The sequence below is a fragment of the Spermophilus citellus genome, assembly GCF_964194105.1.
Source record: "Spermophilus citellus genome assembly, chromosome: 4".
NCBI lineage: Eukaryota > Metazoa > Chordata > Mammalia > Rodentia > Sciuridae > Spermophilus > Spermophilus citellus.
In genome coordinates, this window is record NC_138185.1 from 213,546,773 (window position 1) to 213,571,719 (window position 24,947).

At 41.4% G+C, this 24,947-nt stretch overlaps 1 protein-coding gene across 4 annotated transcripts in view; it reads left to right on the plus strand.

Annotated features, from left to right (window-relative positions):
- Nucleotides 1-24,947, plus strand: part of TDP1 (tyrosyl-DNA phosphodiesterase 1) — a 76,507-nt gene that overhangs the window by 987 nt on the left and 50,573 nt on the right. For 2 of the 4 annotated variants that reach the window (XM_081290653.1, XM_081290655.1), the window contains exons 2-9: nt 1,771-2,333; nt 4,298-4,341; nt 5,410-5,465; nt 9,074-9,170; nt 15,141-15,175; nt 19,643-19,735; nt 22,871-23,038; nt 23,500-23,578. In XM_081290653.1, the coding sequence (XP_081146779.1) occupies nt 1,775-2,333; nt 4,298-4,341; nt 5,410-5,465; nt 9,074-9,170; nt 15,141-15,175; nt 19,643-19,735; nt 22,871-23,038; nt 23,500-23,578 (1,131 nt within the window). In that variant the 5' untranslated portion in view covers nt 1,771-1,774. Of the gene's footprint in view, nt 1-789; nt 918-1,770; nt 2,334-4,297; nt 4,342-5,409; nt 5,466-9,073; nt 9,171-15,140; nt 15,176-19,642; nt 19,736-22,870; nt 23,039-23,499; nt 23,579-24,947 lie in introns of all 4 variants that reach the window. The other 2 variants (XM_081290654.1, XM_081290656.1) reach the window with 2 other exon arrangements.

The window sequence follows — 24,947 nt, forward strand, 5'->3', positions numbered from 1 at the left end:
TTAAGAATTCAAAAGAAAGTAGATCTTACATTCTGAGTAATTTTTCCTGAGATGGCTCTTTTGTTTTTAATAGTCACACAACTGTAGCCACTAAAGTAGTTCTTTGAAAGTGAGTTGTGACACCTTAGATACTCCTAGCTAGCAATTCTTTAGAATCTAGAACTCTAGGGGATCCTACATTTAAAAATCAATAAGTAAATAAAAACAAGTTAACTAATATGTCTAAGCCGCTTTAAGTAGAAGTTAAACAGCAGATCATTCTGGATGTCTTTCTTGGAGAACCTGGCATTCAGACCGAGTTAACTGTAACAATACACTTGTAACAATTTTAGTTGTCTCATTTGCTTAACCTTGCAGATTAGAAATAGTTCATGAAAATATCTACACTGAGTCTTCACAACCCCCTAGAAGATAATAAAATAGTAGAAATTAACAGAAAACTTTTAGAAAGCAGATATGAGGGCTCAAGAGACCTAGACAGAGTCTAGGGTGTCACTTATTACAGGAGCCAGTGGCCCCATCCACCTCTACAGTTCCAAATGCTTTGACTGTAAAATGGTGTCCATGCAGGTGGGGGTAATAGTCACCCTGTGTCTGGAAGGAGTGTCTCCATACACTCTTCATAAAAGTTCCTTAAAATGTATCATTTACAGAAGAAACCTTGTCTGACTTGACTAGTAATTAATTGAAAAAGTTGGGTGAGAAATTGGAAAAATGATAGGCACTTTAAATTTTTTTTTTTAACTTTGAAGTATGAATGTGTATTCATTTGAAAATCTTTTGATGTAGAACCAAGGCTTTTGGGATTTCGTTTTTGTTAAGGAATTGTCTACGTTACATCAACAGAGTAACCACCGTCTGGCCTGGTTTACATAATACAGCCTACTCATCCTCTTTCAAACAGCAAAAACTTGAAGGTACCTAACAATCTGAGCACCAACTTGAATTTTATGATTTTTTTCCTCTGGGTTTTGTACTTTGTTAAAAGTCTCACACCACGGAGCTGTCTTTAGTCATTCAGGAAATCTACTTAGCCCTTTACCATTGAATTGACCACGCTTTATAGGTAATACCAAAAATACATGTTTCATGTATTTTCATTTTCTGGGAATAAGAAAGTGAAATAAGACTAATAGTGTAATTTAGAAAATAATGTTTTGCTTCAGTACAAATTCTTCTATAGGTTTTATTAGTTGGATTTATGGCATGGCTGTGAGATAATTATCTCATTAGTTGGGTCCTAGATAATACACCAACAAAAGCGGTCATTGGCATTCCCTTTGAAGACTTTGCTATGCTTATGCTAAGTGGCTTATCTTTGGGAAAGTAAGATTTAAATGATGACAGAGGTCCCATGGGTACCTGTTCTTGAATGAATTCCAATTTGACCTTAAAACTTTGAGCAGTCAGAATTATTCTTAAAATTCCTTAAATTGGTCTTAACCCCAAGCACCCAGTGAGTAGAAGTTTCAGGGTTAAGAATGAACATTTTGTTTTATTTTGGAATTTGGCTCCAACCCCCTTTCCTGGGGGATCTAAACAAGGTCTGGATTCTAAGACAAGGGTGGAGGAGGAGATAGTGACTAGGATTTTTGCTATTGTCAACTTCCTGTAGCAGATTCTGGTAACAGTTACGTGGCTTAACCTCTGAGAGGTGTCATAAGTGCTGCTTGTTGCAGAAGCTCATCTGATAGGGAATTTGAGAGCAGTGAAGTCATTTTGCCAATGGTGTGGTGAATGGGAAATGATATTTCTGCCTTTCTGTTCCAGAAGCATGTCTCAGGAAGGCAGTTACGGGAGGTGGACCATATCTAGTAGCGATGAAAGTGAGGATGAGAAGCCCAAACTGGACAAGCCATCAACATCCTCTCTCTCCCATGCTGGGCAGGGAACAGCCAGTGAGCCACGGTTCAACTGTTCCGAAGCTCGAAAAGCTGCTCACAGGAGGCAGACATCACCTGTGCAATTCAGCAGTGCAGATTTGGCTCCACCTCCCAAAAAGCAGAAAAGTGGTTCCCAAGAAGAGCTAGGCTGGTGTCTCTCCAGCAGTGATGATGAACTGCAACCAGAAACTCAGAAGAAGCAGGTGGAGAATGTGGAGGTCAAAGAGGAAAAAGACCTCTCCTCTCCCAAAGATGGTGCTGCCCAGAGAACTGGAAATCATGGCCTTCCTGCCAGCCACAGGCACAAAAGAGAGGAAGACGAGTATGAGACCTCAGGGGAAGGCCAAGACATTTGGGACATGCTAGACAAAGGAAACCCCTTCCAGTTCTATCTCACTAGAGTCTCAGGAATTAAGCCCAAGTACAACTGCAAAGCCCTCCACATCAAGGGTAAGAATGCGGACATCAGGAGCTGTGGAGTTGGCCTTGACAGTGTTCTCAGTGAACCAAGGAGGCAGCCTGGAATGATCTCCAGGAACCCTCCTTTGTGGTCCTAACTACTCTAGGGAAAAAAAATTTTTGACAAGTTTTTGGCTGTAGGCTGGTGATTCAGGGAAATTGAAGCAAATGCGTGATGTGACCAGCACAGTATATTTATACAGCAGATATATGCAATAAGCATAATTCCCCTTCATTCAGATTAACTTTTTTTCTGGTTCATATTCAAGAATAGATTATGTTCACTGTCAATAATTTTTTTATTTGTCAAATATATAATTGCATATTCAATTTCTTCTGGGTGATGTATAAATGTTGGTGGATTTAATTCCATACTGTAGCAAATTGGATTCTACGGGTTTTCATTTTCAGAATCTTTTATCTGGGTACTTTGAAGAGATAAGATAGTTGTCAGTGTTGTTATCTTGTTTGAGAGAGAGCAACACAGGAAATGGGGAACTCTGCAAAGCTTGGGTTCCATAATAAAAATGAAAAAGACTGACTGTGAGCACCAAGATCTTGTGTGGGTGGGTGACATCATGAGAGGAACTCTGCCTTTATTGTAACCCCACAGTAATTTTATGAGTAGGTGGTCCAGAGTAGATGGTCCAGCAGCAACGATGAACTATAACTGAACAGGTGATGGATCTGCAGTTTAGAAAAACTAAGAACTGTCTGAGATCACAGAGCTAGTAATGGTAAAGCTATGATTTAAATCCAGGTATTCAGGACCCAAGTCCCTGCTAATTGATACACCATGCTGACACATGCCATCACTGGAGGTTGTCTAGAAGGTCTCATGGAAGAGGGGGCATCAGTGGCCCGGCCCTTGAAAGATAGGGTTTGGGAAAAAGGGGCTAGGCATACAGCTCATGGATAGCGTGCTCACCCATCCTGCATATGGCTCCAGGTTCGCTCCTCAGCACCAACAGTTTAGAAGGTGGAGGTGTTGGGTGGAGGGGGGCAAGGATGTATCATAGGTTCTTTTAATTGTGCAGCTCTCCCAATAAGCTAGGAACTTCCTTAATCCATTAAGTCTCAAGTTTTCAATTCTGTGTAGGACAATGGAACATAATGGGTTAAGAATATTTTCATGTTCTTTCAAAGTCTTTGTATCCCAGCAGGTAACTCGATGTCTAGACAACAGAAGTCACTAAGTGAATGACAGATAAGTGAATGAGCCCACTCTTAGTCCTCAGAGGCCACCTACGGGTGAGAGCAAACTGGAGCCAGATGTCCCGGGTCAAACCTGGACTCTGCCTTTTCCTAACTGTGTGGCCCTGGGCAGCCTCCTATGGAGACTGCTCTTCCACAGAATAGGAATATCAGACTCTCCCTCAAAATGACTGGGAGGAAGGAGTTAATACACCAAAAATACCAAAAATGGTGCCTGGCATCTAGGAAGCCCTGTGCAGGTGCAGCTGTTAGGATCGAAGACAGTGACGATCCTGGTGTAGTTCATGAGATAAAGTAAAGCTTGAGTGAGTGCCACGTGGAGTCTCATAGAGTGACCAGAGCACCACAGATATGAGTTTAGAATGCTGGGAACCAAGAGCTCTCAGGCTTTGGAGGGAGGCAGTGGGGACTCGGATGACTACTGGAAGGAGGTGGACTCAGAAATCCTGGAAAGGACAGGTATGAGTGACTTCAAAAAATGGCCATTCATCTAGTACTTAAGTTGTAGATTTTAGTTTTGTATATATATAAAATGTTTATATATATATATATATATATATAAATAAAATAGCATAGGGAAATTTTTCTTGGATTTTACAAAACATTAAAACCTAGCTTTATAATAACTTTTCACTTAACTGTTTTCTGAACCAAATCTTGGTCAGTGACTATTAAATAATTGTTATAACTAGAGTATTTTTATCTGAATACAAATCATATTTATGTTTTTGTCTTTATAGATATTTTGTCTCCTCTATTTGGGACACTTGTTTCTTCAGCTCAGGTGAGTTTGTGGGTAAAAAAAGACAAATAACTTTATAAGAAAATATGAGAGGTGGGGACACATGTCAGTCCCATCCAGATCCCTAAGATAGTAAGTTCCTTGAAGCTGGCCTCCCGCAGCAAGTTTTAGAATGCATGGCCATAGACATAGAATACATCATGTGACTGTCACTCTCAGTAAATCATTTGACTCTTGATCAGGCCACAAATTCACTTTGGACTGTCCAGCCTTAAAGACTTCTCTTTTGGACACTGATGATCACATGGGACTCATGCAGCCTTCTTGGAAGGTGTGGTGGAGCCAGTGCAAGTTTGATTTGATTTGGAAAAAGCAAAATTCCCTGCATCTACCAAAAAGAAGTGAGTAGAAGTTAGGAGTTCGCTATATGTTCCCTGGCTCCTGCCTGCCTGAGCTGGTCCCTTTGTGTGTGAAATCATAACAGGACGAGTGCTGTGTGGCCTTTGTGTTTGGTTTGGCCCTGAGAGTCCTGGTCTCTGTGGAATGTGGGATGTACTTGCAGGCATTCAGCTAGACTGCCCAGGCACAAGAAGATCATGTCGTCAAGATGGGACTTATAAGCCTAGTGCATGGGCAGTCCCAGGTGCCTGTGTACCAGGCTATCCAGTAAGTCAGGCTGAAGGGACATGTCTTTTTCCAATAGTTCTGGGTTCCTTGTCTTGAGCATCTGTCTTTTTGTAATCATCTAGGGAGGAAAAGAATACATTTATAAGCCCCCTTATTTAAATTAACCTCAGACTACTAGAACCAACATAAGAGCACCCTCTTGAGAAGTATAAACACTGCCAAGACGTGCAGAGGTAATTTCCATAGAACCTATTTTCTTGTGTGTTTGGATCCATTTATGTGGGGTTCTTCAGCCATATATTCCTTTAAGACAGAAATTAAGTTTATTCATGAGTATTGTACCGTAACTGTGTAGATTTATAAAAAATATATGTAGTACATTATTATTTTAGAGTTTCTTTCAATTTTATAACCAAACAGTTCTTATGAACTGCTTGGTTGAATCACCTATGGCTTAGTTGCTTTTCTTTTTCCCTTGTCTAGTTCAACTACTGTTTTGATGTAGTCTGGCTCGTAAAGCAGTATCCGCCAGAGTTCAGGTGAGTTAAAGGGTCATGGCACACAGTAAACTACAATGCTGTGAAACACGAGCGTTGCATTGTCAGGTAAAAAGCTGCCTTTTTTTTAAAGTATTTCTTTTGAGTCATTGAAATCATATAGACATGAAATTATTTGGGGAGAACAGCATTTTAAAATCTTTTTAATCATACACATTCTTTTTGCCAATCTTAGTGCTTTTCTCTGTGTTCTATCCAGAATGGAAAAGGACAAATTCTACCTCAGATAACAGAACTTCATGTCCAGTGTTAATATGAAGGAAATGGTCATCTCCGTCTTAACCAGTACATATGTCGACACGTGGCCAACTACATGTTGCTTAGCACGTCCATACCAACATTTTTTGAGCATCTTTCTGTAGTTCTTAGGAGGTCATAGCCCTCTCTTATCCAAGCTGTGGAAGTGACGGATTTCCAGATCCACCATCAGCAGTGCATCAGCAGTTGAGACCAAATAAATATAGTTTAGCACAGTGGCATGCCATGCATTCCTGTGTCTTATACGTTTATATGGCAGAATCTTATAAGGGCAAGTAGGGTGGAGGAATACATACACAAAAAATGATTGTCAGGGCCCTCAAACTCATGGGTGCATTTAAGACATTGGATCATGGATACCTTTTTTGGTATAGAGGGTGAAATGCTGATGTTTCACAGGCAGCTTTGATACTCAAGGGCTTGGATTTGATCTATAATCTAGAGGATTAGTCTTAGCTGTGTGTAATAGAACACCCAAAGTAACAGTTTAAGTCAACTGAAGAAGTCCAGATGATAGGTAGCTGTGGTCTGCATTGGAGCCTTGTGGTTTTCCCTGGACTTACCCACCTACTTTTCTGTCTGTCTGACCCACTATGCTGGTGTATGGCTTCAGTCTTCAGAGTCACCTTGTGGTCCAGGATGCCAACCAGGGCTCCAGCTCAGTTGTTCGCGTTCCAGGTAGCAGGAAGGAGGAGAAGGAAGAAAGGGTCTCTAGTTCATTGAGCAGGGCCCAGCTACAGGACAATAACCATCTCTAACGAGGCTGCACTGTGGCTTTTGGCTGGCATAACATTATCTTGCCTGGCATAACACCAGGGTTTTGCTAGGAAGGAGGGAGGAGAAAAGTAGGCTGCCCCAGGCTCTTCCAGGCAGTGTGTCCCTGGGTGCTGCACAGGTGATTTTAGTCCCCCCCCCCTTTGCTTCTCAAAAACTGACGTCAAATGTTACCCCTCGAAGCGTTGGCAGAGTGTAGGCTGTAATCCCTTTAGCACCTCTATGGGTTGAATTGTTCCCCCAAAAGATCTCTTGGTATCCTAAGCCTTCGTACCTCAGAAGGTGACTGTATTTGCAGATAGTCTTCATTGGAGGTCATTAACCAAATTAAAATGATGTCATAAGAGTGACCACTAAATCAGTGACTGGTGTCCTTATGAAAAGGGGAAATTTAGACATAGAGATGACTGTGAAGGCAAAAGAATGCCAGAGGTTCCAGAAGCCAGGGGAAAGTATGGAGCAGATTCTCCCTCACAGACCTCAGGAGGAACCAGCCTTGCAGACTCCTGCTCGAGAACTGTGAAACAGCAGGTCTCAGGTGGTTAGGTACCCAGTTTGTGGAAGTCTGTTAGGAGTGTAGGCTGTAATCCCTTTAGCACCTCTATGGGTTGAATTGAGTGGCCCCTGAACTCTCAGAAACTAAGGCAGGGATGGAAGAGCCTCCCTTCCCTCCACTCCCTTAATGCTGAAGCTGTCCAGAGTATGGTAAGGATTAGGAATGACCTAAATGGCAGGTTCAGGTAACATCCAGAATTTGTATGTAGAATTTTCAGATGGTAAGAGTTAGTACCTACCATTGTTCACATGCTGCCTTTTCATGGTAGTTTGTAGAACCAAGAAACCTGAAGGAATTAATGAGGCCTTCAACTTGTCTCAGCAGTGTTTACTGTTTTTAAGATGATACCACGTTTTGTTTCCAGGTTGTAGATGGTGTGAGTATTTCGAAAATTATTCTCTCTTTCTAGTTGCACTGCTTTTCCACAGTGTCCCTACTTGGTAAGCAATTAGGAACACCTGTTTCCTAGTGCTGTTTTACCTGTGCTGGCAGAACTAGGCTAGTGTGGGTGTGCGGTCGTCAGGCTCTTGTACTGAAAGCACATTTCCTGGGATGTTTCTTTCCAGTTGAGCATTGTCCTTTTGTGTATGCAGAGAATCTTTCTGCCCCATAATTGATTAATGTGGAAGTAGTGGCAGTTTATCTTGCTCAATTGCTTGTTGGAAAAAAAAAATCCAGTTTTTGTTGTGTTGGGAAAGCTCATAAAGATTTATTGATTTCTAAGGATAAGCTTGCTTTGAATTAACTGGAGAAGATCAAGAATCCCTTAAAAGCATTTCTAATCTATTCCTGAAGAGTGCTTTTATGTAGTCTTTGGAATTGGAAAATTCTCAATGTACTTTGAACTCTGGTGCACTGAAACTTCACTGCCTGTTCACAAGTCTGCATTGTGCTGAGGGCTTGTTCCTGTTCACTGTTGTATCCTGGGTCTTGCATTGTATATGTAACACATAGTAGGAGCTTAGTAAGTGTTACAGGGCAGAGGCAGCACAGAGGCCTCCCTCATCACCCCAGTTCTTGGGATCAGACCAGAAAAAATTCAGACATATTACTCAGTAAAGGCATAAGTTTATTAACAGGGCTAGGAAAGGGGAAAGGAGTCACCCTCTAGAGAGAAGGGGTTCTCAGGAGAGGGACAGTGGCCCCTCCTGCCCTCCAGTTTCATTAGGGGTTCCAGGGAAGTTTCCAGTGTCCCACCCAGGTCTCTCTTGACTGTGACTGGCAGCCACATGGACCACCTCCAAGAAAGAATACTGTGGTGCTCACAGAGTGGGAGATTCTAAGGACATTGAGTCTCCCATTCTTGCCTCAATTCCTTTCCCCTTAATCAGTTTTATTACTCTTTGAAAAGCCTTCAGCAGGCTTTCTTTTTGAGGGTCTTGATGTTTTCGTTGCCAGGGTGATGGGAGTGGTGGTGGCTTAGGTGATGAGGGAGGATCCAGGCCTCCTGGTAGGGTTTGACCTGATGTTGATACAGAGTCTTTCTTAAGAGGATGCAGCTATGGCTGGGGAGGTTTGAACTTACTAAGTCTCCCAGGTACTTATGTATCAGACAAGGCTCCCTGCAGTTTCCAGCCCTTGGTTATCTTTCCCTGCTCCCCCATTTGTGGCTGACTAGCCATCTGCAGTAAGTATAGGTACAGAGTGAAATGGATGTGTTGCTTTGTCCAAAAAGAAGGGGGGAAAGCATCATACAATAACTGTCATTTTTAATCTACTTAATTTTAAAATATTAACACAGAGCTACTCGTTTGCACTAAAGAAGATAATTATTCAAGGACTTTGTTGTGTCACAGCAGGCTTCAGGATCAGGCCATGTGACACCCTGACAAGGGTAATGAGCCTTGACTGACCACTGCCCAGTGTTAGCCCCTGTCCTCAGTCACCACTGAGGCCATGAGCAGGTGCCAGGTGGAAAAGAAGCTGCATTCCTTAATGAGGCAAGAGCCCTGCTGTAGGAACGATACCACGATGCCCTGTAAACCCTCTGGTCTCTTTTCAGGAAGAAGCCGATCCTGCTTGTGCATGGTGATAAACGGGAAGCCAAGGCTCACCTACATGCCCAAGCAAAACCTTATGAGAACGTTTCCCTCTGCCAGGTAAGCTGCCTTTTGCCACTGGACGTCACGCTCAGTCCAAGAGTCGGAAGGGATTTTAGGCCTTTAGTTCCTCCTCCTGCTTAGTGCCAACAGCCTCTCTCCAGCGTCACCAGCAGATTCTAGTCTGGCCTTGGCTTGTCTTGAGATAGCCCAGCTCATTCACCTGCTGGTGATTCATGGTTGTGAGGGAATGTATCCTATTTCTCTTAGTTCTCTCAGTTTTGAGCAGTCACTCAGCTATGGTCTGTGTACCATAGATCCAGATCTGACTGACCCTGACCTGCCCGTACTCCTGGTTGCACCCAGTTTGTCATCGTGCCTCTCAAAACCTGGCTTCCAGCACTGAACAGGTCCTCTGGATGCAATTCAGTGCCTGCAAGTGTCTTTGTGTGAATTCAGCAGAAAACTGTGTTCTTCTGACACCTTATCTGACTTCTCTCAGCTGCCATTGGCAATTTAACCATTGTCTTCAGTTCTTTTTCACATGAGACATACCTAAGATCTACACTGGAAAGTCCCATAGACTAAGAGACTGTTAGGAGACTTTGGTGAGTTCTGTGTGCATCCTGTTCAAGTCCAGTGAGGGAATATTGAATGGTCTCATATCAGGTATACACTTGCTTTGCTGGGACCAAAGCAAAGTAGAAAAGAAGGCAAAAAAGCTCCCGTAATCTTGTCCTGATAGACTGGTCAGGCTGCAGTGTGCAGGTGAGTCTCACACTTTTGTTAAGACCCACATCCCAACAGACCTCTTATTTCAAGTGTCATTCTGAGCAAGAAACGATGAAGTGGGAAGAAAGGAATTCAGAAGAATCTTTTACATTTAAGATTTCTTTCCTGTAGAAAGGGTGTTGTAAGTAGCTGCTGATCCTTCTAGCAGGATTGTGAGACCATTCCTGAGAAAACATGGTGAAGGCGCCTTCAGACCTCTCTTGCCATCAGCTTGGCGAAACTGGCTCCAGATTCCTGCTCTAGGGCACAGTGCATGCTACCTGACATCTTTTGCCATTTTCTGTCTCGGGTCTTTTCTTCCCTACTTAAACATAATATAAGAATTTTAGCTCTCATTGTATCACTCTTCCAACTATAAATGATATCTGTATTTTTAAAATATTTAAATAGTATGAGAGGGGCTAGGGTTGTGGCTCAGCGGTAGAGTGCTCGCCTAGCGCGTGCAAGACACTGGGTTCAATCCTTAGCACCACATAAAAATTAATAAATAAAGGTATTGTGTCCAACTACAACTAAGAAAAAAATTTAAAAAAAACAAAAACGGGGCTGGGGTTGTGGCTCAGTGGTAGAGTGCTTGCCTATCGTGTGGGGCACTGGGTTCAGTCCTTAGCACCACATAAAGATAAACAAAATAAAGGCATTGTGTTCATCTACAAATGAAAAAAAAAAAAAAAAGCAGCATGAAAGGGCTGGGATTTTTGGCTCAGAGGCAGACTGCTCACCTAGCATTATGAGGCACTGGGTTCGATCCTCAGCACCACATGAAAATAAAATGAAGATATTGTATCCCTCTATAACTAAAAAGTAAATATTTTTTAAAAAATAGTATGAGAGCTTAGTATCCATTTTAAACAAACCTCACAGCATTTTCCCTAATTTAGCCCTCTTGACTTTATGTAGTTATGGTTTTAGAATGTGCCTTTTTCCATCCCACAAATGTCATGTTTGTGGCTCATCTTTATGCATGTGATATGCCTCTGCTCAGGAGTTGCCTAAAATTCCATTGTTCTGCTTCTGTTTCCAGCAACAAAGAAGTTGTTAAAGTGCAGTAGGGTAGCTCCCATCACACTAAATAGTAATAAATTTTAAAAAGTAGACAGAATTAAATTTTTTTAAAAGTATACAGAAATAAATTGACATAGGAATCTTGAAAACCAATGATTAAATGGGAATAGAAAGTGTTTTTCAAATACTAACCACCCACACTAGAAGGTTTAGGAGAGACCATTCTGTGTCTGATGGCATACATACTCATGCTGGCCACTAGAGGGCATAACAAGACCCTTCTTCCAAAACTTGCACCAAGAAAGCTGCACAAAAGTTTTCCCAGCTCAAAAGTTGGAGATAGGGCTGGGATTGTAGCTTAGTGGTAGAGCGCTTGCCTAGTATGTGTGAGGAACTGAGTTCAATTCTCAGCATTGCATATAAATAAATTAAATAAAGGTCAGTCAACACTAAAAAATATTTTTTAAAAAAGTTGGAGATAGAGCAGAATATAGCCATTTGAGCCATACCCTGTCTGTAAGATGAATTCTGATTTTTTCCAGCATCATCATTAAAGCCAAGGCACATTAGTCAAGGAGTCAGTGGGTGCTGGCACTTCTCCCATTTTGCAAATGTGGGGCCTAAGGCCAGATGTTGAGGCCTTGGGGTGGTCAGGAGTCATACTGCCGGGTTTTGTCTAAGATCTCTACCTGCAGGCCTTTATTTCTCACCATTCTGGAAGCCAAAAATCTGAGATCCAGATGCACACCAACCCAAGTCCTGGTGAGGGCCCTCTTCCTGCCTTGTAGATGGCCACCTTCTCCTGGTCTTCTCACATGGCACAGGGAAGTGGGGAGGCCACTCAAGTGCTCTGGTGTTTCTTCTTATGAGGATGCTCATCACATTGGATCTGTTCCCACCTTAGAACTTCATTTAACCTTAATTCCCTCCATAAAGTTCCTCTCTCTGAATACAGTCATCTTGGGGTTTGGACTTCAACATAAGAATTTGGAAGGGGGGCACCCAATATTCACTCCATAATGTTGTGTCTTGCTAGTCTTGTCACTTAAACCTAACTGTGTCAGCCTAATTTCTTCATGGTTAAAATGGATTGCTAATGCCATTCACTATAGAGTTTAAAGGATTTGATACATTAGCCCAAAAAAAGCATCCATCAAACATTATCTTTTTGAAAAGATAAACAAAATAAAGGCATTGTGTTTTCTTGTGCCTAAAAGCATATAACTTATAACAAAACTAAAGTCAAGAGCCATCTCTTGACCATTGTTCTTTCCGAGCTAAGTATGTTTACAAAGTGATAATGTTCCTTCTAATTTTATAACTTTAAGGATATGTAGTACAGTTCCCAACTCTCTCACCCTGTCCAGAGCACATAAATGCATGCAGGTCTGTGAGTGTCCCCAAACCAGGAGCTGTGTTGTACCTACCTATGTATCCCATTGCTGCCCCAGCAGACAGTTCCACCCTTCCGTCATGCAGTGAGGAGGGAGGCAGGGTGAGGGAAAGGTGGTGGTAGGGATTGCCACTGTGGTGATGTGCTTACTGCATTCAGGGACCCTTTCCTAAGCATTTTATATTTCCTCATTTGCTCCTTATACAGCTTTCTAAATCTTGTAACAGTACCCTCTTTAGAAGAGGAGAAAGCTGAGACAAAAAAATCATAAAGTGTTTTCCAAAGTTATGCAAAATTCGGAAGACAAGATTTGAGCCCAAGTACTGCATTGATATCGCCAAGCTGTTTCCATAGTTGTTTATTTTGATTCTTTCATGGTCTCTGCCTTCTGGCATCTTATGCTTAACCAAGGTCTTCTTGTACCAGATGTTAGATAAAATGTTTTACTTCTCTACATACCTTCCATTTATTTGTAAAGATGTAATTTTGTAACAAAAATTGATGTAATAATATCTTTATTTTCAGCTCTTTCAATATTTTCAGTATAAGAGATTTTTTTAAACATTTTTTTGTTGCCAACACACACATTCAGTGTTTCTTCTAAATGTGCTCTGAAAACTTTGTGTATATTGGTTTCTTCTATAACAAACCAAAGATCTAATTTTAAACTACTTAGAATCATTTGTTTTATTAGTTTTTTGACAACTAAAGAAATTAGGCTTCTTACTCCTAATTACTGTAATTAAAAATGCAGTATATATTGAATCATTCTGAGCAGAAAAAAGTAATTTTTTTAAAAATGAGCCTTCCTGGATTATATAAAAGCTATCTTGTTGAATGTTTTTTCATATATTTTTTGACCGTTCATATTTCTTATTCTGTGATTAGTGCCTGTCAGTTCTTTTGCCTATTTATTTATTTATTTTGGTTTTTTGGGTTTTTTGGTGTTAAGTTTTTTGAGTTCTTTGTATAATCTGGAGATTAATTAATGCTCTATCTGAGGTACAGATGGTAAAGATTTTCTCCCATTCTATAGGCTTTCTGTTCACATTCCTGATTGTTTCCTTTGCAGTGAGGAAGCTTTTAGTTTTATACCATCCCATTTATTAATTTTTGATTGTACTTATTATGTTTTGGGAGTCTTGTTGAAGGAGTCAGTTCCTAAGCTGCCTCAATAAATGATGTAGGGTTGGGCCTACTTTTTCTTCTAGTAAGAACTGGGTCTCTGGACTAATGCCTAGGTCCTTGATCCACTTCAAGTTAAGTTTGTGCAGGGTGAGAGATAAGGGTTCAGTTTTATTCTACTGCATATGGATTTCCAGTTTTCCCAACACCATTTGTTGAAGAAGCTATCTTTTCTCCAGTGTATGTTTATGGAGCCTTTGTCTAGTATGAAGTAATTTTTATTATATTAGTCTCTGTGTCTTCTATTCTGTACCATTGGTCTTCATGTCTGTTTTTGTGTCAATGCCATGCAATTTTAATTTGCTTTTCTCTAGCAATCAGCAATTAGAGAAATGCAAATTAAATTACACTGAAATTCCATCTCGCTCCAGTCAGAATGGCAAGTATAAAGAACACAAGTAACAATAAATATTGGCGAATGTTATGGTTGGGATGTGAGGTGTCCCCAAAAGCTCGTGTGTGAGATAATGCAAGAATGTTTAGAGAAGAAATGATTGGGTCACAAGAGTCTTAATTCAATCAGTGAATTAATCACCTGATGGGGTTAATTGATAACTGAAGGCAGGTGAGGTGTGGCTGGAGGAGGTAGGGCATTGGGGGTGTGGCTTTGGGGAATATATAGGTATCTGGCAAGTGGAGATCTCTCTGCTTTCTGATCATGACGTGAGCTGCTCCCCTCTGCCACACTCTTCCACCATGACGTTCCCTCACCTGGAGAATAATAAATGAAGCCAGCCTTTTATGAACTAAGACCTCTGAAACTGGGAGCCCACCGATAAACCCTTTCTCCTCTACAATTCTTCTGGTTGGGTTTTTTTAGTCACAGTGGCAAAATAGCTGACTAAAACAGCGAGGATGTAGAGACAAAGTACTCTCATACATTGTTGATGGAATTGCAAATTGGTGCAGCCACTATGAAAAGCAGTATGGAACCACCATTTGATCCAGTTATCCCAGTCCTCAGTCATATACCCAAAGAACTTAAAATCAGATACACCTACATTAATATTTATAGCAGCTCAATTCACAAAGTTGGATATTGCCAAGCTATGGAACCAATCTAGGTGCCCCACAACAAATGAATGGATAAAGACAATGTGGTATATATACACAGTGGAATATTACTCAGCCTTAAAGAAGAATTAAATTATGGCATTTGCTGATAAATGAATGGAACTGGAGATATGCTAAGTGAAATAAACCAATCCCCCAAAACCAAAGGCCAAATGTTCTCTCTGATATATGGATGCTAACCTACAACAAAATGGGCAGAATAGAAATCTATTGGATTAGACAAAGGAAAATGAGGCGAAGGGAGTGGGGATGGGAGTAAGAAGGACAGTAGAATTAATTGGACATAACTTTCCCAACCTTGTATTTGTCAACCAGGGTAACTCCACATCATGTACAACCACAAGAATAGGATCCTAATTTAAAAAGTTATACTCCATGTATGTATAATATGCCAGAATACATTCTACTGTCATGTGTAACTAAAAAGAACAATTTTTTTTTAAAAGCTGTCTTTTAATTTAGAGGGCAGTAAAAGAAATTTTTTTAAAGTTAGTTTGATCCTTTTCTAATTTATTTTCTAATAGGGTTATTATTACTTGATCCTTTTTAAAAAGAATAACTCAATTTTTTTTTCATCCTAGGCAAAGTTGGATATTGCATTTGGAACACACCACACGTAAGCAACTCTCATGAAATGGGGGAGGATGTGATTTTAATAGATAAAGGGATACACTTGCAAAAAGTGCCCTTACAAGGACTAATATGAGATGTTGGATCAGTAATGGATTAAGTGATGTTGTCTTCTAAAGCATTAACTGTTGTACTGAGATTCTGAGTCTCAGCATGAAGTTTTAAATCTGTGACTCTCACCTTCCATTGACCTGGCTTGAAGGAGTTGACTGTGGTTGGGTGGACTATGTGTGCAGGTCATGTGCCTATAGATTCCCCTGCTTTTAAAAAGTTCTGTGATTGGTAAGAATGAATTGTATTGAATAGCATATCATTGGTCAACTCCATTCTATGATTGAAAGAAAAACTACTTACCGAAAATTATCAACTTGAAAAGCCTATCCTGGCACAAGACAGATATTTTAGAATAATTTTCTGCAATATAATAAATAGGAAAAAAAAATTTCCCATCCTGTTTGACACATTGCAAGTAATTATCACTTTAACTCCATTTATCTTGCATGAGTTGTATAACTCTGAGTCCTCTTTCAAAGCAATTGATTGTACAAATGAGAGAATAAGACACAACAATCACTAATTTAATATCCTTATAAATCACATTTTCCTGTAAAGATTTGTAAGAAACCTCGTCTTTCTTCTAGACTGGTGGTGAGTAGCCAGCTGCTCCAGGCGTGTTTCTTCAGGGCAGAAAGGAGTCCCTGAGAGGGGAGGTGTGTTTGGAATCTGGCTGCAGCTATTGTTGTCTTGTGAAGATGGTCTGAGTGGTGGCATGATGGTCATCTTCTCCTTGTGTGCTGACAGCTGTTATTTTTGCCAGTCTGTCTTGAGAAGGGACTGCAGTGGAAGAGAAGCCAGGTGTTGGCCTCGGGATCTGGTTTCAGATGCCCTGGGGTGTTGCAGCCCCACGTTCAGAGGACAGGCTTGAGGACTGAGAGTGAACTCACGTGTAAAATATTCTTTTAATATCCCTGAGTTTATAGGATCAGTAGATGATACAAAATACCATCAAGGAGAGGCAGTAATGGGTTGTCCCCCACCTTGAGCTGAAATCCCAGCATAAGTACTTAACTGATTCGAGAATACATGGAGTTAGCCTATCACTCATGGATCTGGCCATGATTTGCTAGACCTCCAGCACTAGGTTTCCGTGCCGGCAGTGTGGCCTGTGCTGTGGGATGAGCGTTAGGAGTGAATAGTCAACCCCTGCACTGCTGTTGTCAGTTACAGGGTCACTCCCAGGAGGGATCAAGCAGGTAGGCTGCCGGAATCTGGCACAGCCACGCTGAACTGCACACACATGGTGGTGTGGGGAGAAGGAGAGATGCCTTGTTTAATGCTCTTCGGCAATATTTGGACCTTTTGATTTTATAGATCAGGAAACTCAGACCCAGAATAGGTAGCTGATTTTCTTGTGCCAGTGATGCAGACAGGAATAGAACACATTATTTATTTTAACTTCAGTTTTTAATTTGTTCTTGTTTGCTCACTATTGCAGTTGACATCATGGTTTCCCTTGGTCCATTCAAAACTCTCTCTCTCTCTCTCTCTCTCTCTCTCCCTCTCCCTCTCTCTCTCACTCACTCACTCACTCCCATTCCCATACACAATTTGCCACATTAAATCTGAAGAAAGAGTTTGGTTTTTGTTTTTTGGCTGTGTCAAGGATTGAACCTTGGCCATGCTAGGCCAGCACTCTACCACTGAACTACACCCCAGCCCTGTGAGTTCTTAATTCAGGATTTAAAATGCTTAAGGAAGTAACTATAATAGAACCTTCCAAACTAGGTAGGATCTGCAGTTTGCGTTTTGTTGAAATCCAGTATCTTAGAAGACAGAGTTCATGTCTTGAAATCACTCTTAGCTGCTTTTTGTTTTAAGAATGGTGTGCTAAATCCCATTATGTTCTTGGGTCACAGACCTGGAGGATAGTTTTGTCCTTACAGCTTTTCATCTTTGGTGAGCGAAGCAGAACACACACGCGAGTTAGAAAAAGAGAAATCCTTTCTCTCGTGGGGATGAGGTGTAAGCTACCTCACCTCCCTGACAGGAGGGGCCAGCGACAGTGAAGATGGAAGGCAGTCTCTGAGATGGTGCACACCTGAGCAGGCCTGCATTGCCCATGTGCAGGTGCAGAGCACTCAAAAGTAATCAAGATGCAGCCCATCTCCCCAAAGCTCAGTCTCCTGAGGCATTAAACCTGCTCCATCCTGTGCTTGCAGGCTGCTATGTGATCCTGTGGCCTCTCTCAACATTTTAAAATGGTAAAGCTCTTTGGCTCCCCCCAGAGCTGGGACCACAGTTACCCTGGCCCTAAGATCAGATGTGGGGAGGGGGAGAGAAAGCCAAAGCTGCTGAATGGCAAATGCACCTTCTAAGCAGGAGCCAGTCTCAGTCACAGGATGGGTGGAACATGTCCCTTCCCACTGACCTGTGGCCAGGCTCTCTCCCACTGTCATATACCCTGTTAAAGTTGAGCACACTGAAGGGGTCACTAGCTTGTGATCCCAACGAGCTCTCCCACTGTCTCACTTTGTGACTTAGATGATCTCCGTTACCCCTCCCAGCCACAGATTCTGCAGTACTAAAATAAGAGTAGCTCCCCTGCCCTGCCTCGCCTCGTGTGCTGACCCGGCTGCAGTGTCTGGAACGGTGCCTGATGAGCATTCGTTTCTTCCCCTGGAGGGACTGGCCTCACATTTGGGAAGTCTCCCCTTTGCCACTCTCACTGCTGAGAGACAGTATGGCTAGTCCACCTCTTCAAGGGTGACTGTGTTCCTCACCCTTTCCTACCTCTCTTTAACTGGGACCTTAGTGGCAATGTCCTTTTATCTATGAAAAGATTGGTATGTTTCCCCTGAAATTAATTCATAATCCTATTTTGATAGAATTCCCTGACATCGGTGCATGATTTTTCTGATAATTGATGCCTTGATTAATGGAAATATTTGTAAAATTTACATCATGGTTCCATAACTGGCTTATCCTTAATTACAGTCAGCTGCTAATGTAGCAAACTGTGCATGAAAATTTGCCCAGATTTCAGGGAGCACATTTCATAACTGGAAAGAAGATGTCTCAGCAGCTGTCATTTCTCCTGCTCTGCATTAATTCTCTATTTGCTGGGTTGGGTTAATTTCTCATCTTGGCAGGAGCTGAAGATCACATTCTCTTTTCTCCTGTTCTGTCCTCTCTTATCTTTTGATGCTGACCTCATCCTGCCGATAGTATCCGTGTGGCTGTTTATTTGGCGAGAACTGGTGGTTCAGGGTTTTTGTTGTTGTTGTTGTTGTTTGTGGGTTTTTTTTTTTTTTTTGCCAAATATAGGAACAGAGTTCATATTTGAGCCTCAGTGGAAATGAGAAATTAAGTCAAGACAGAGGTGCAGCCTTGAGAAGTGACACTAGTGAAAGAGAGAAAACTTAAATTACAAAAATAATTAGAAAATGATGGGAAGATGAAAATCACCCAACATTGAATTATAGAATGAAGCAGGACCCTGAAGGAGCCATGGGGATGAATACACCAGAGTGTTTGACACTGAGCAGAGTGCGGTTTGTCCCGAGGAGGTAGGGAGGGTCCTTCAGGTTACACCTGAGAGACAGGCTCAGGAACACTGAATGGTTTCCTCGGGCTTCTTAATGAGAAAGGCTGTAGCTCAAGTCTTCAGGTTTCAAATGGAAAGCTCTTATTTAGATCCTCTTTCCTCTCTCACTGGAAGTACGTAAGAGAAATGTTTGATGACCTAGAAGGTCCCCTGGAAGAAAAGAGAACTCAACTAGATCTGATGTGAGTTAACAGAGGAAAAGGAAGATTTACCTGAAGTCCGTATGCATAAGGTGACAAGCATGGCACCTGTTGGATACAAAAAAATAAATAAATCAGTCTAATGGGGATGAAGCACCTTGCAAATTTTTAAAAATTGCAACTCATTGAATAGGTTTTACATTTTGGTGTACTGCACACAGCCAGGCCTTTGTGTTAAACCAAAAGTTTCTTAAACCAATACTTTATTTAAATATATGCAGTATGTTATGAGTTATTCTACTTCAGTTGTTTAAAGCATGCTCGCCATGCCACAGCAAGATTTATGTCCATTCTTTGAAAAACACTGGGCGAGAAGTTTCCTGTTATCCATAATAATAATGTAATTTTGAACAGATGATGAGGGACTAGGTGGGGTGGGTGAAGGGTCAGGACTGGCCTTGTAGACAGTGGGGGAAGTCCATTTACCATGAACATTGAAGCATTTTTGGAAGATGACTTTCTGTCATTTGAGCAGATTTTCATAATGGTGATGTGTAGAAGGGAATACTATAAGTGTTATAATATTATAAGTTTGGGTAATATGAGTTTGAGAATTCCTCTAGCTATTGACTACATTTGAGTTAGAAGGTATTACATATTTTTAAGGTTTTGCTAATGCTTTGCCTTTTGATTCCTTCTGTCTTTGAAGGAAGATGATGCTACTGCTATACGAAGAAGGCCTCCGGGTTGTCATACACACCTCCAACCTCATCCATGAAGACTGGCACCAGAAAACCCAAGGGTTTGTAGGGGCCTGTTCACTCCCTGGCAGTTGCTATTTGTGCTGAGAAAAATCAAAAGCTAGAATATTCACTTCATTCTCTTTTTCAGCTCTTTTAATTGCACAAATATGCAGAAAAAGTTGCAAGAGTTTTGTGTTTTGCAGTGCTGGGGATCAAATCCATGGCCTCGTGCATGCTAGCAAATGCTCCACCAATGAGCAACAGCCCCAGTCCCTACAGTATTCTTCACTATCCACCCTTCAACTCACTCTCTGTGCATAATCATCCACAACTTTCTCTAAATATATATTTGTATATTTATACACAATAGATTTTCTCCCAGTTTTTACAGAAGTCAGATCATATACATCTCTACAGCATCTGCAAAGCATCTGGGGCTGGGAAGGAGCTGCAGAGCTGAAGGCCTGGGCCCAGTATTGCCCTGTAGGACTTACCAGGTAGCTTTCTTGGTTTCTGCTCATCCTGGTACCCAACTGGACTCTTGCTGGTCACTGGCCAAAAAAGATATAAAGGAAAACTTGGGGTGGGGCAGGAATATGTTAATAGCATGCTAAAAGTTTCCCCACACCTGAATCACTTTATTGTCCCATGAAACAAACAATTGTCTTTTTAGAGCCTTTAGTATGGATGTGAATTTGCAAAAGAAAAACTGTGAAAATTTTCATGAATTTTGTATTATTCATCCATTGTTCTTAGAGTACATGTAGATTTGGTTTTTGATCACTTTTTTAAAAGGGGGGTTTGCTTTTAAGAGGAATTTTAGGTAGTTGCTCAGAGCAACTTTGGCTCTTCTCTCTGCCCTGGTAAGCTCTTCACTGTGAATAGCTTGAGGTTCCCTTTTTGATTTCAGCTGTTGTGCACATCTCTGCCTTCCCTCAGAGGAGCTGGTTAGCAGCCTGCTCTGTTGGAAGACACCCTGGCATCTGTCATCCTCCCCTGCCCTGTATCATTACGCAGCCTCAGTTGGAACTCCTAGTTCAGATCTTCCCACCTCTGCCTGAGCTTTCCCAAGCACTTCTATGCTGGGATAGAGAACTTTCCAGCTTCCACCCATTAGGCTTGTTTCAACCCAAGTGTGCCGTGCAGGATAAAATTATTCTAGTTTTCCAGTGACCCTCTTAAAACCGGCCTCTGAGAGGACAGCATTGTGCAGGGTCCAGTATCACAGGATTCCTTGATCCACTGCATTTACAGGCAGCTCTGCCTTTGCTGTCCTGAACACTTCTAAGCTGCCAGATTGGGTTTGGGGGCTCATATGTAGTCCCATCAGGAAAGGAAACGAGATTTAGTATAGCTAATTCTTAGGGAAACTGTGATTAACAAAACTAAAGGGGTTTTCAAGTTGGCTCCCAGCCTTAGGCAGCTCCATGAAGCCTGCCAGATCCTCTAGCTCATTCTAGAGTCCTGAGCTGGAGCTTATGGGCCATGATATTTCCTTAGGTGGTTGCTATGAGGGAAAGATTAAGGGTAAGGGTGGTTGTGCCCTTTTTTCCCCCTTTATTAAAAACATTTTCTTAATTTTTTAAAAAAAAATGTGTGGACTAGGTAGTAGCTTCACATGGTTCAGAAGTCCACGTACTAAGAACATGAAATTCCAGCTTGCCCCCACCAGCCACCAGCCACCATGGTGTGGGCACTGCTGTCTCATTCTTAGACTGTGTTAGGCTCTCTCAACTTTGCAGTTTCATGTTGTGGGGTTGTGGTGGTTTTTAAGAAACTTTTGAAAGCAGTTTTTTTGTGCATAAGATCTCTGTGATTGGTCTGCTGCAGTCTGGTAGGTCTTCTGCTGTGCAGGTATTCATCCATCTTCCTCAGCTGCCACTGGTCCACTTTTTCTGTTCTCATTTTGTAAAGTGTGAAAAAATGTCTCATCTCTCAGCATCCTACTTTAGAAGGTCATTTCCTGCTGTGGTCCTCATCTGGAGCCCTCCTGTGAGTGAGCCTCTCACCCATGAGCTCCAAGGTGCTCTCAAGGAAATGTACACATCCATCTACCCCAGCCAGTCACTTTACACACCAGGAGGCAAAGGCCTGCAGCTCACCAGCCTCCTTTAAGGCAGCAGGGTGAAAGAGGAATTGGGCAATGTCCCTTTTGGCTTGGTGGGTAGAACTGTAGGGAAGTAGCCACTGAAGGAGGAAAGGCAGTAGCAGCTGATGCTCTGAGTGCTTCTGTACATCAGTACCATTCATTCATCGCCTTGTGGCCAACTTTGCAATCGCCCTGGGAGACAAGCGCTTAATCCAGTCCTCAAACACAAGAGGTCTGAAGCCATACTTTTGTCATTTACCACACGTGGAGAGGCTTATAGAAAGATTGGGTGTAGATATGGTTGTTTCCATTTGTGGGTATGATATAGAAGTTTTGCAGGCACATTGTTTCCCTTTTCAGAAAAAGAATTGATGAAACAGAAGGTATCTTTAATATTTCATCACTGAATTAAGTATTTGTAAATTTGAGGTTAATATAATGTTAGATGAGGTATATACTCATTCTAGACACCAGAAAATATGGGCTATAAGGATAGATCTCAAACTGCTTCACATGGTTCCATTATCCATTATGAAAGTGGCATATTCATTACAAAAATGAGTTTGTTTATTGAAAATAAATTTGCACATACATTTTTGTATAGACAACTTTTGATTCTTATTTCCCATTTGACTAAAGGGCTATGTTGATGTGTCCATGATATGGACTTCTTGCTGGGATTACCACAGATGGTGACTTTCTGTAACCATTAGGAGTAGAACTCTGAACTATTGTCATCAAGTCTTAGAAAGTAACACAGAGGTATACCCCAGTCAGAAGGGAAATTGGAAGGCATGGTCAGGGCATAAGAGGGAGCCAGAAGAATGTGGGCTGGGAGAAGTGGATAGAGGCCAGGTCTTAGTGGGTCTTAATTGAGTTCATGCCAGGGCATTCACATCTGGCTATGATGGTAAGCCATGAAGTGGTGTGATCAGATTTGTTTCATATTCTCTAAGAGTCATTCCACTTACTATATGAAGATAGCGTGAGAATTCACCTCTTCCTTAGGGTGGATTGTAAAACCAGTATAGAGTTATCACTGTGATCACTTGTGCTCCTGACTGGTAAGGCTTGTTTTATCTATTTGTTTGTTTTTCCATTTCAGAATATGGTTGAGCCCCCTATACCCACGAATTGGCCAGCAAACCCACAGATCTGGAGAATCAACAACGCATTTTAAAGCTGATCTCATCAGTTACTTGAAGGCTTACAATGCCCCTCCTCTTCAGGAGTGGATTGACACCATCCAGGAGCACGATCTCTCTGACACAAAGTAAAGGTCCTCTTACCTATTTGGGGTGCTTCTACTGTGTTCATGCCTTGCAAGTCACTCAAGTCTGGAGCTCAGGGGCCTCCGTAAGGGGTGGAGTGGTGTCAGGCTGTGCTGCGTGATGTGATGAAGGAGGAGGGCAGGCTCCCTCACCCTGCACCCTGGGGCTCTGAGACATTGGCGAGGCAGTGCAGCTTGTCAGGCCTTCTCCTGGGCGCACTTCAAATTAGTCAGTTTTTTTGCCCAGTGCTCTGCACATGGTAGGTACCAATATTATCTGGTTTGTTTCAAAATAAGTTTTAAGCATCAGTTACTACTGTTAAGAGGCAGCACAAGAAAATGGGTTGGCTTCTAGAACATTGCATAATTACAGTCGTTTTCATGGTTCTGTGATCTCTAGGTAGCAAAGTATATCTCTGTTCTGTAACTTGCATTTTTTTTTTTTTTTTTTTTTTTTTTTTTAGTGTTTACCTTATTGGTTCAACCCCTGGACGCTTTCAAGGAAGTCAGAAGGATAATTGGGGACATTTTAGGCTTAGGAAGGTAATAGAACTTTTACTGTTTTTAAAACTTTAATGTATTTTCTTTCATATATAAATGGTGTATTTTGATGGCAGCTTCACAATATTTCCAGAACAATTTTGGGAGAGTAGCAGGCACTCAATACATTGTCTAATTTTAGTTTTCAGTAATTACCTGTAATTTAATCTTTATGCCTCTTTTATAGATGTCAGTTGTTCTAAATGGCACCAGCATATGGACTTTTTCTTAGTTTTTACACATCTTACAGGAAAGACAGAGGCTTCCCATTTATACAACTATTATAACTTTTGATTGATCAGCATATCAAGGATTTTTAACATGCAAGTTTAACAAAAATAGCAATGTTGAGGAAAGGCTGTAACTTAGCTATAATGTGTTTCATTTACCAAATCTGTGACCTTAAGGAGACTATGAATAAAAAATGTCATTTGCTGCTGGTGTGAATAGGAACAAAGAAAAGTCTTTAACAGGATGAAACAACAAGCAAGTTGAAGATTCATTTTTTTTTTAGCTTTCTTTAATAACCTTAATCAATTCCCTAAAGTGGCTTTCTTAAAAGTCTCATCTCTTATTCTATAAATTATACCTAGCCCTAAAATCCCTTATCCAAATACTTGGTACCAGAAGAGTTTGGGCTTTGAGATTATTTTTAGATTTTGGAATATTTGCATGAGATATTTGGGGGATAGGACCCAAGTCTAAACACAAAGTTCATCTGTTTCATATATACCTTGTATGCATAGCCTAAAGTTAATCTTATACAGTATTTTTAGTTTATTTTTCCTGAAATGAGACTAGAGCATAAAATAAGCAAGATCTGAAAGTCAGCATCTTTATGGCTTGACCTAGGCAGATAGTTGAGTCCACTGGCTCTGGGCACACCTGTAGGGGGGAGAAACCCCCACCTGGGTTCAAATCCTAACCTATTACATACAAACCAGGTGACCTTGACTTGTTCTTCAACTTGCCTCTCTTGTCACTTATATAATGGCCATAGCAATGGCACTTCCCTCTTGGAATCAGGCAAGGATTAATGGCATAGTGAGTGTGAAACAGGGCCAGGCACATGTAGGTACCCTTTAAGGACGTGTAGTTGTGCATTAATGGTTTAGACAGGCTAGGTGAGAGCATTTATCATGTGTGACCACAGTCACAGAAAGTTGATAGCATCTGAATTTTCAGACCACTTTTCCCACACAGTAGCTCATGGTGCATCACAGCTCTCTCCAGGGAAGGCAGGCAGGTGACTGTTTGCTGAAGTGTGTGTGTTGGAGCACAGGCTTGTCCAGGTCATTGGGGGGAGCCCTAAGTAGAAACTGGGTCTTATAGTTGGTGCAGTTCTGTTTCCTACTTCATGTTGCCACAAGGT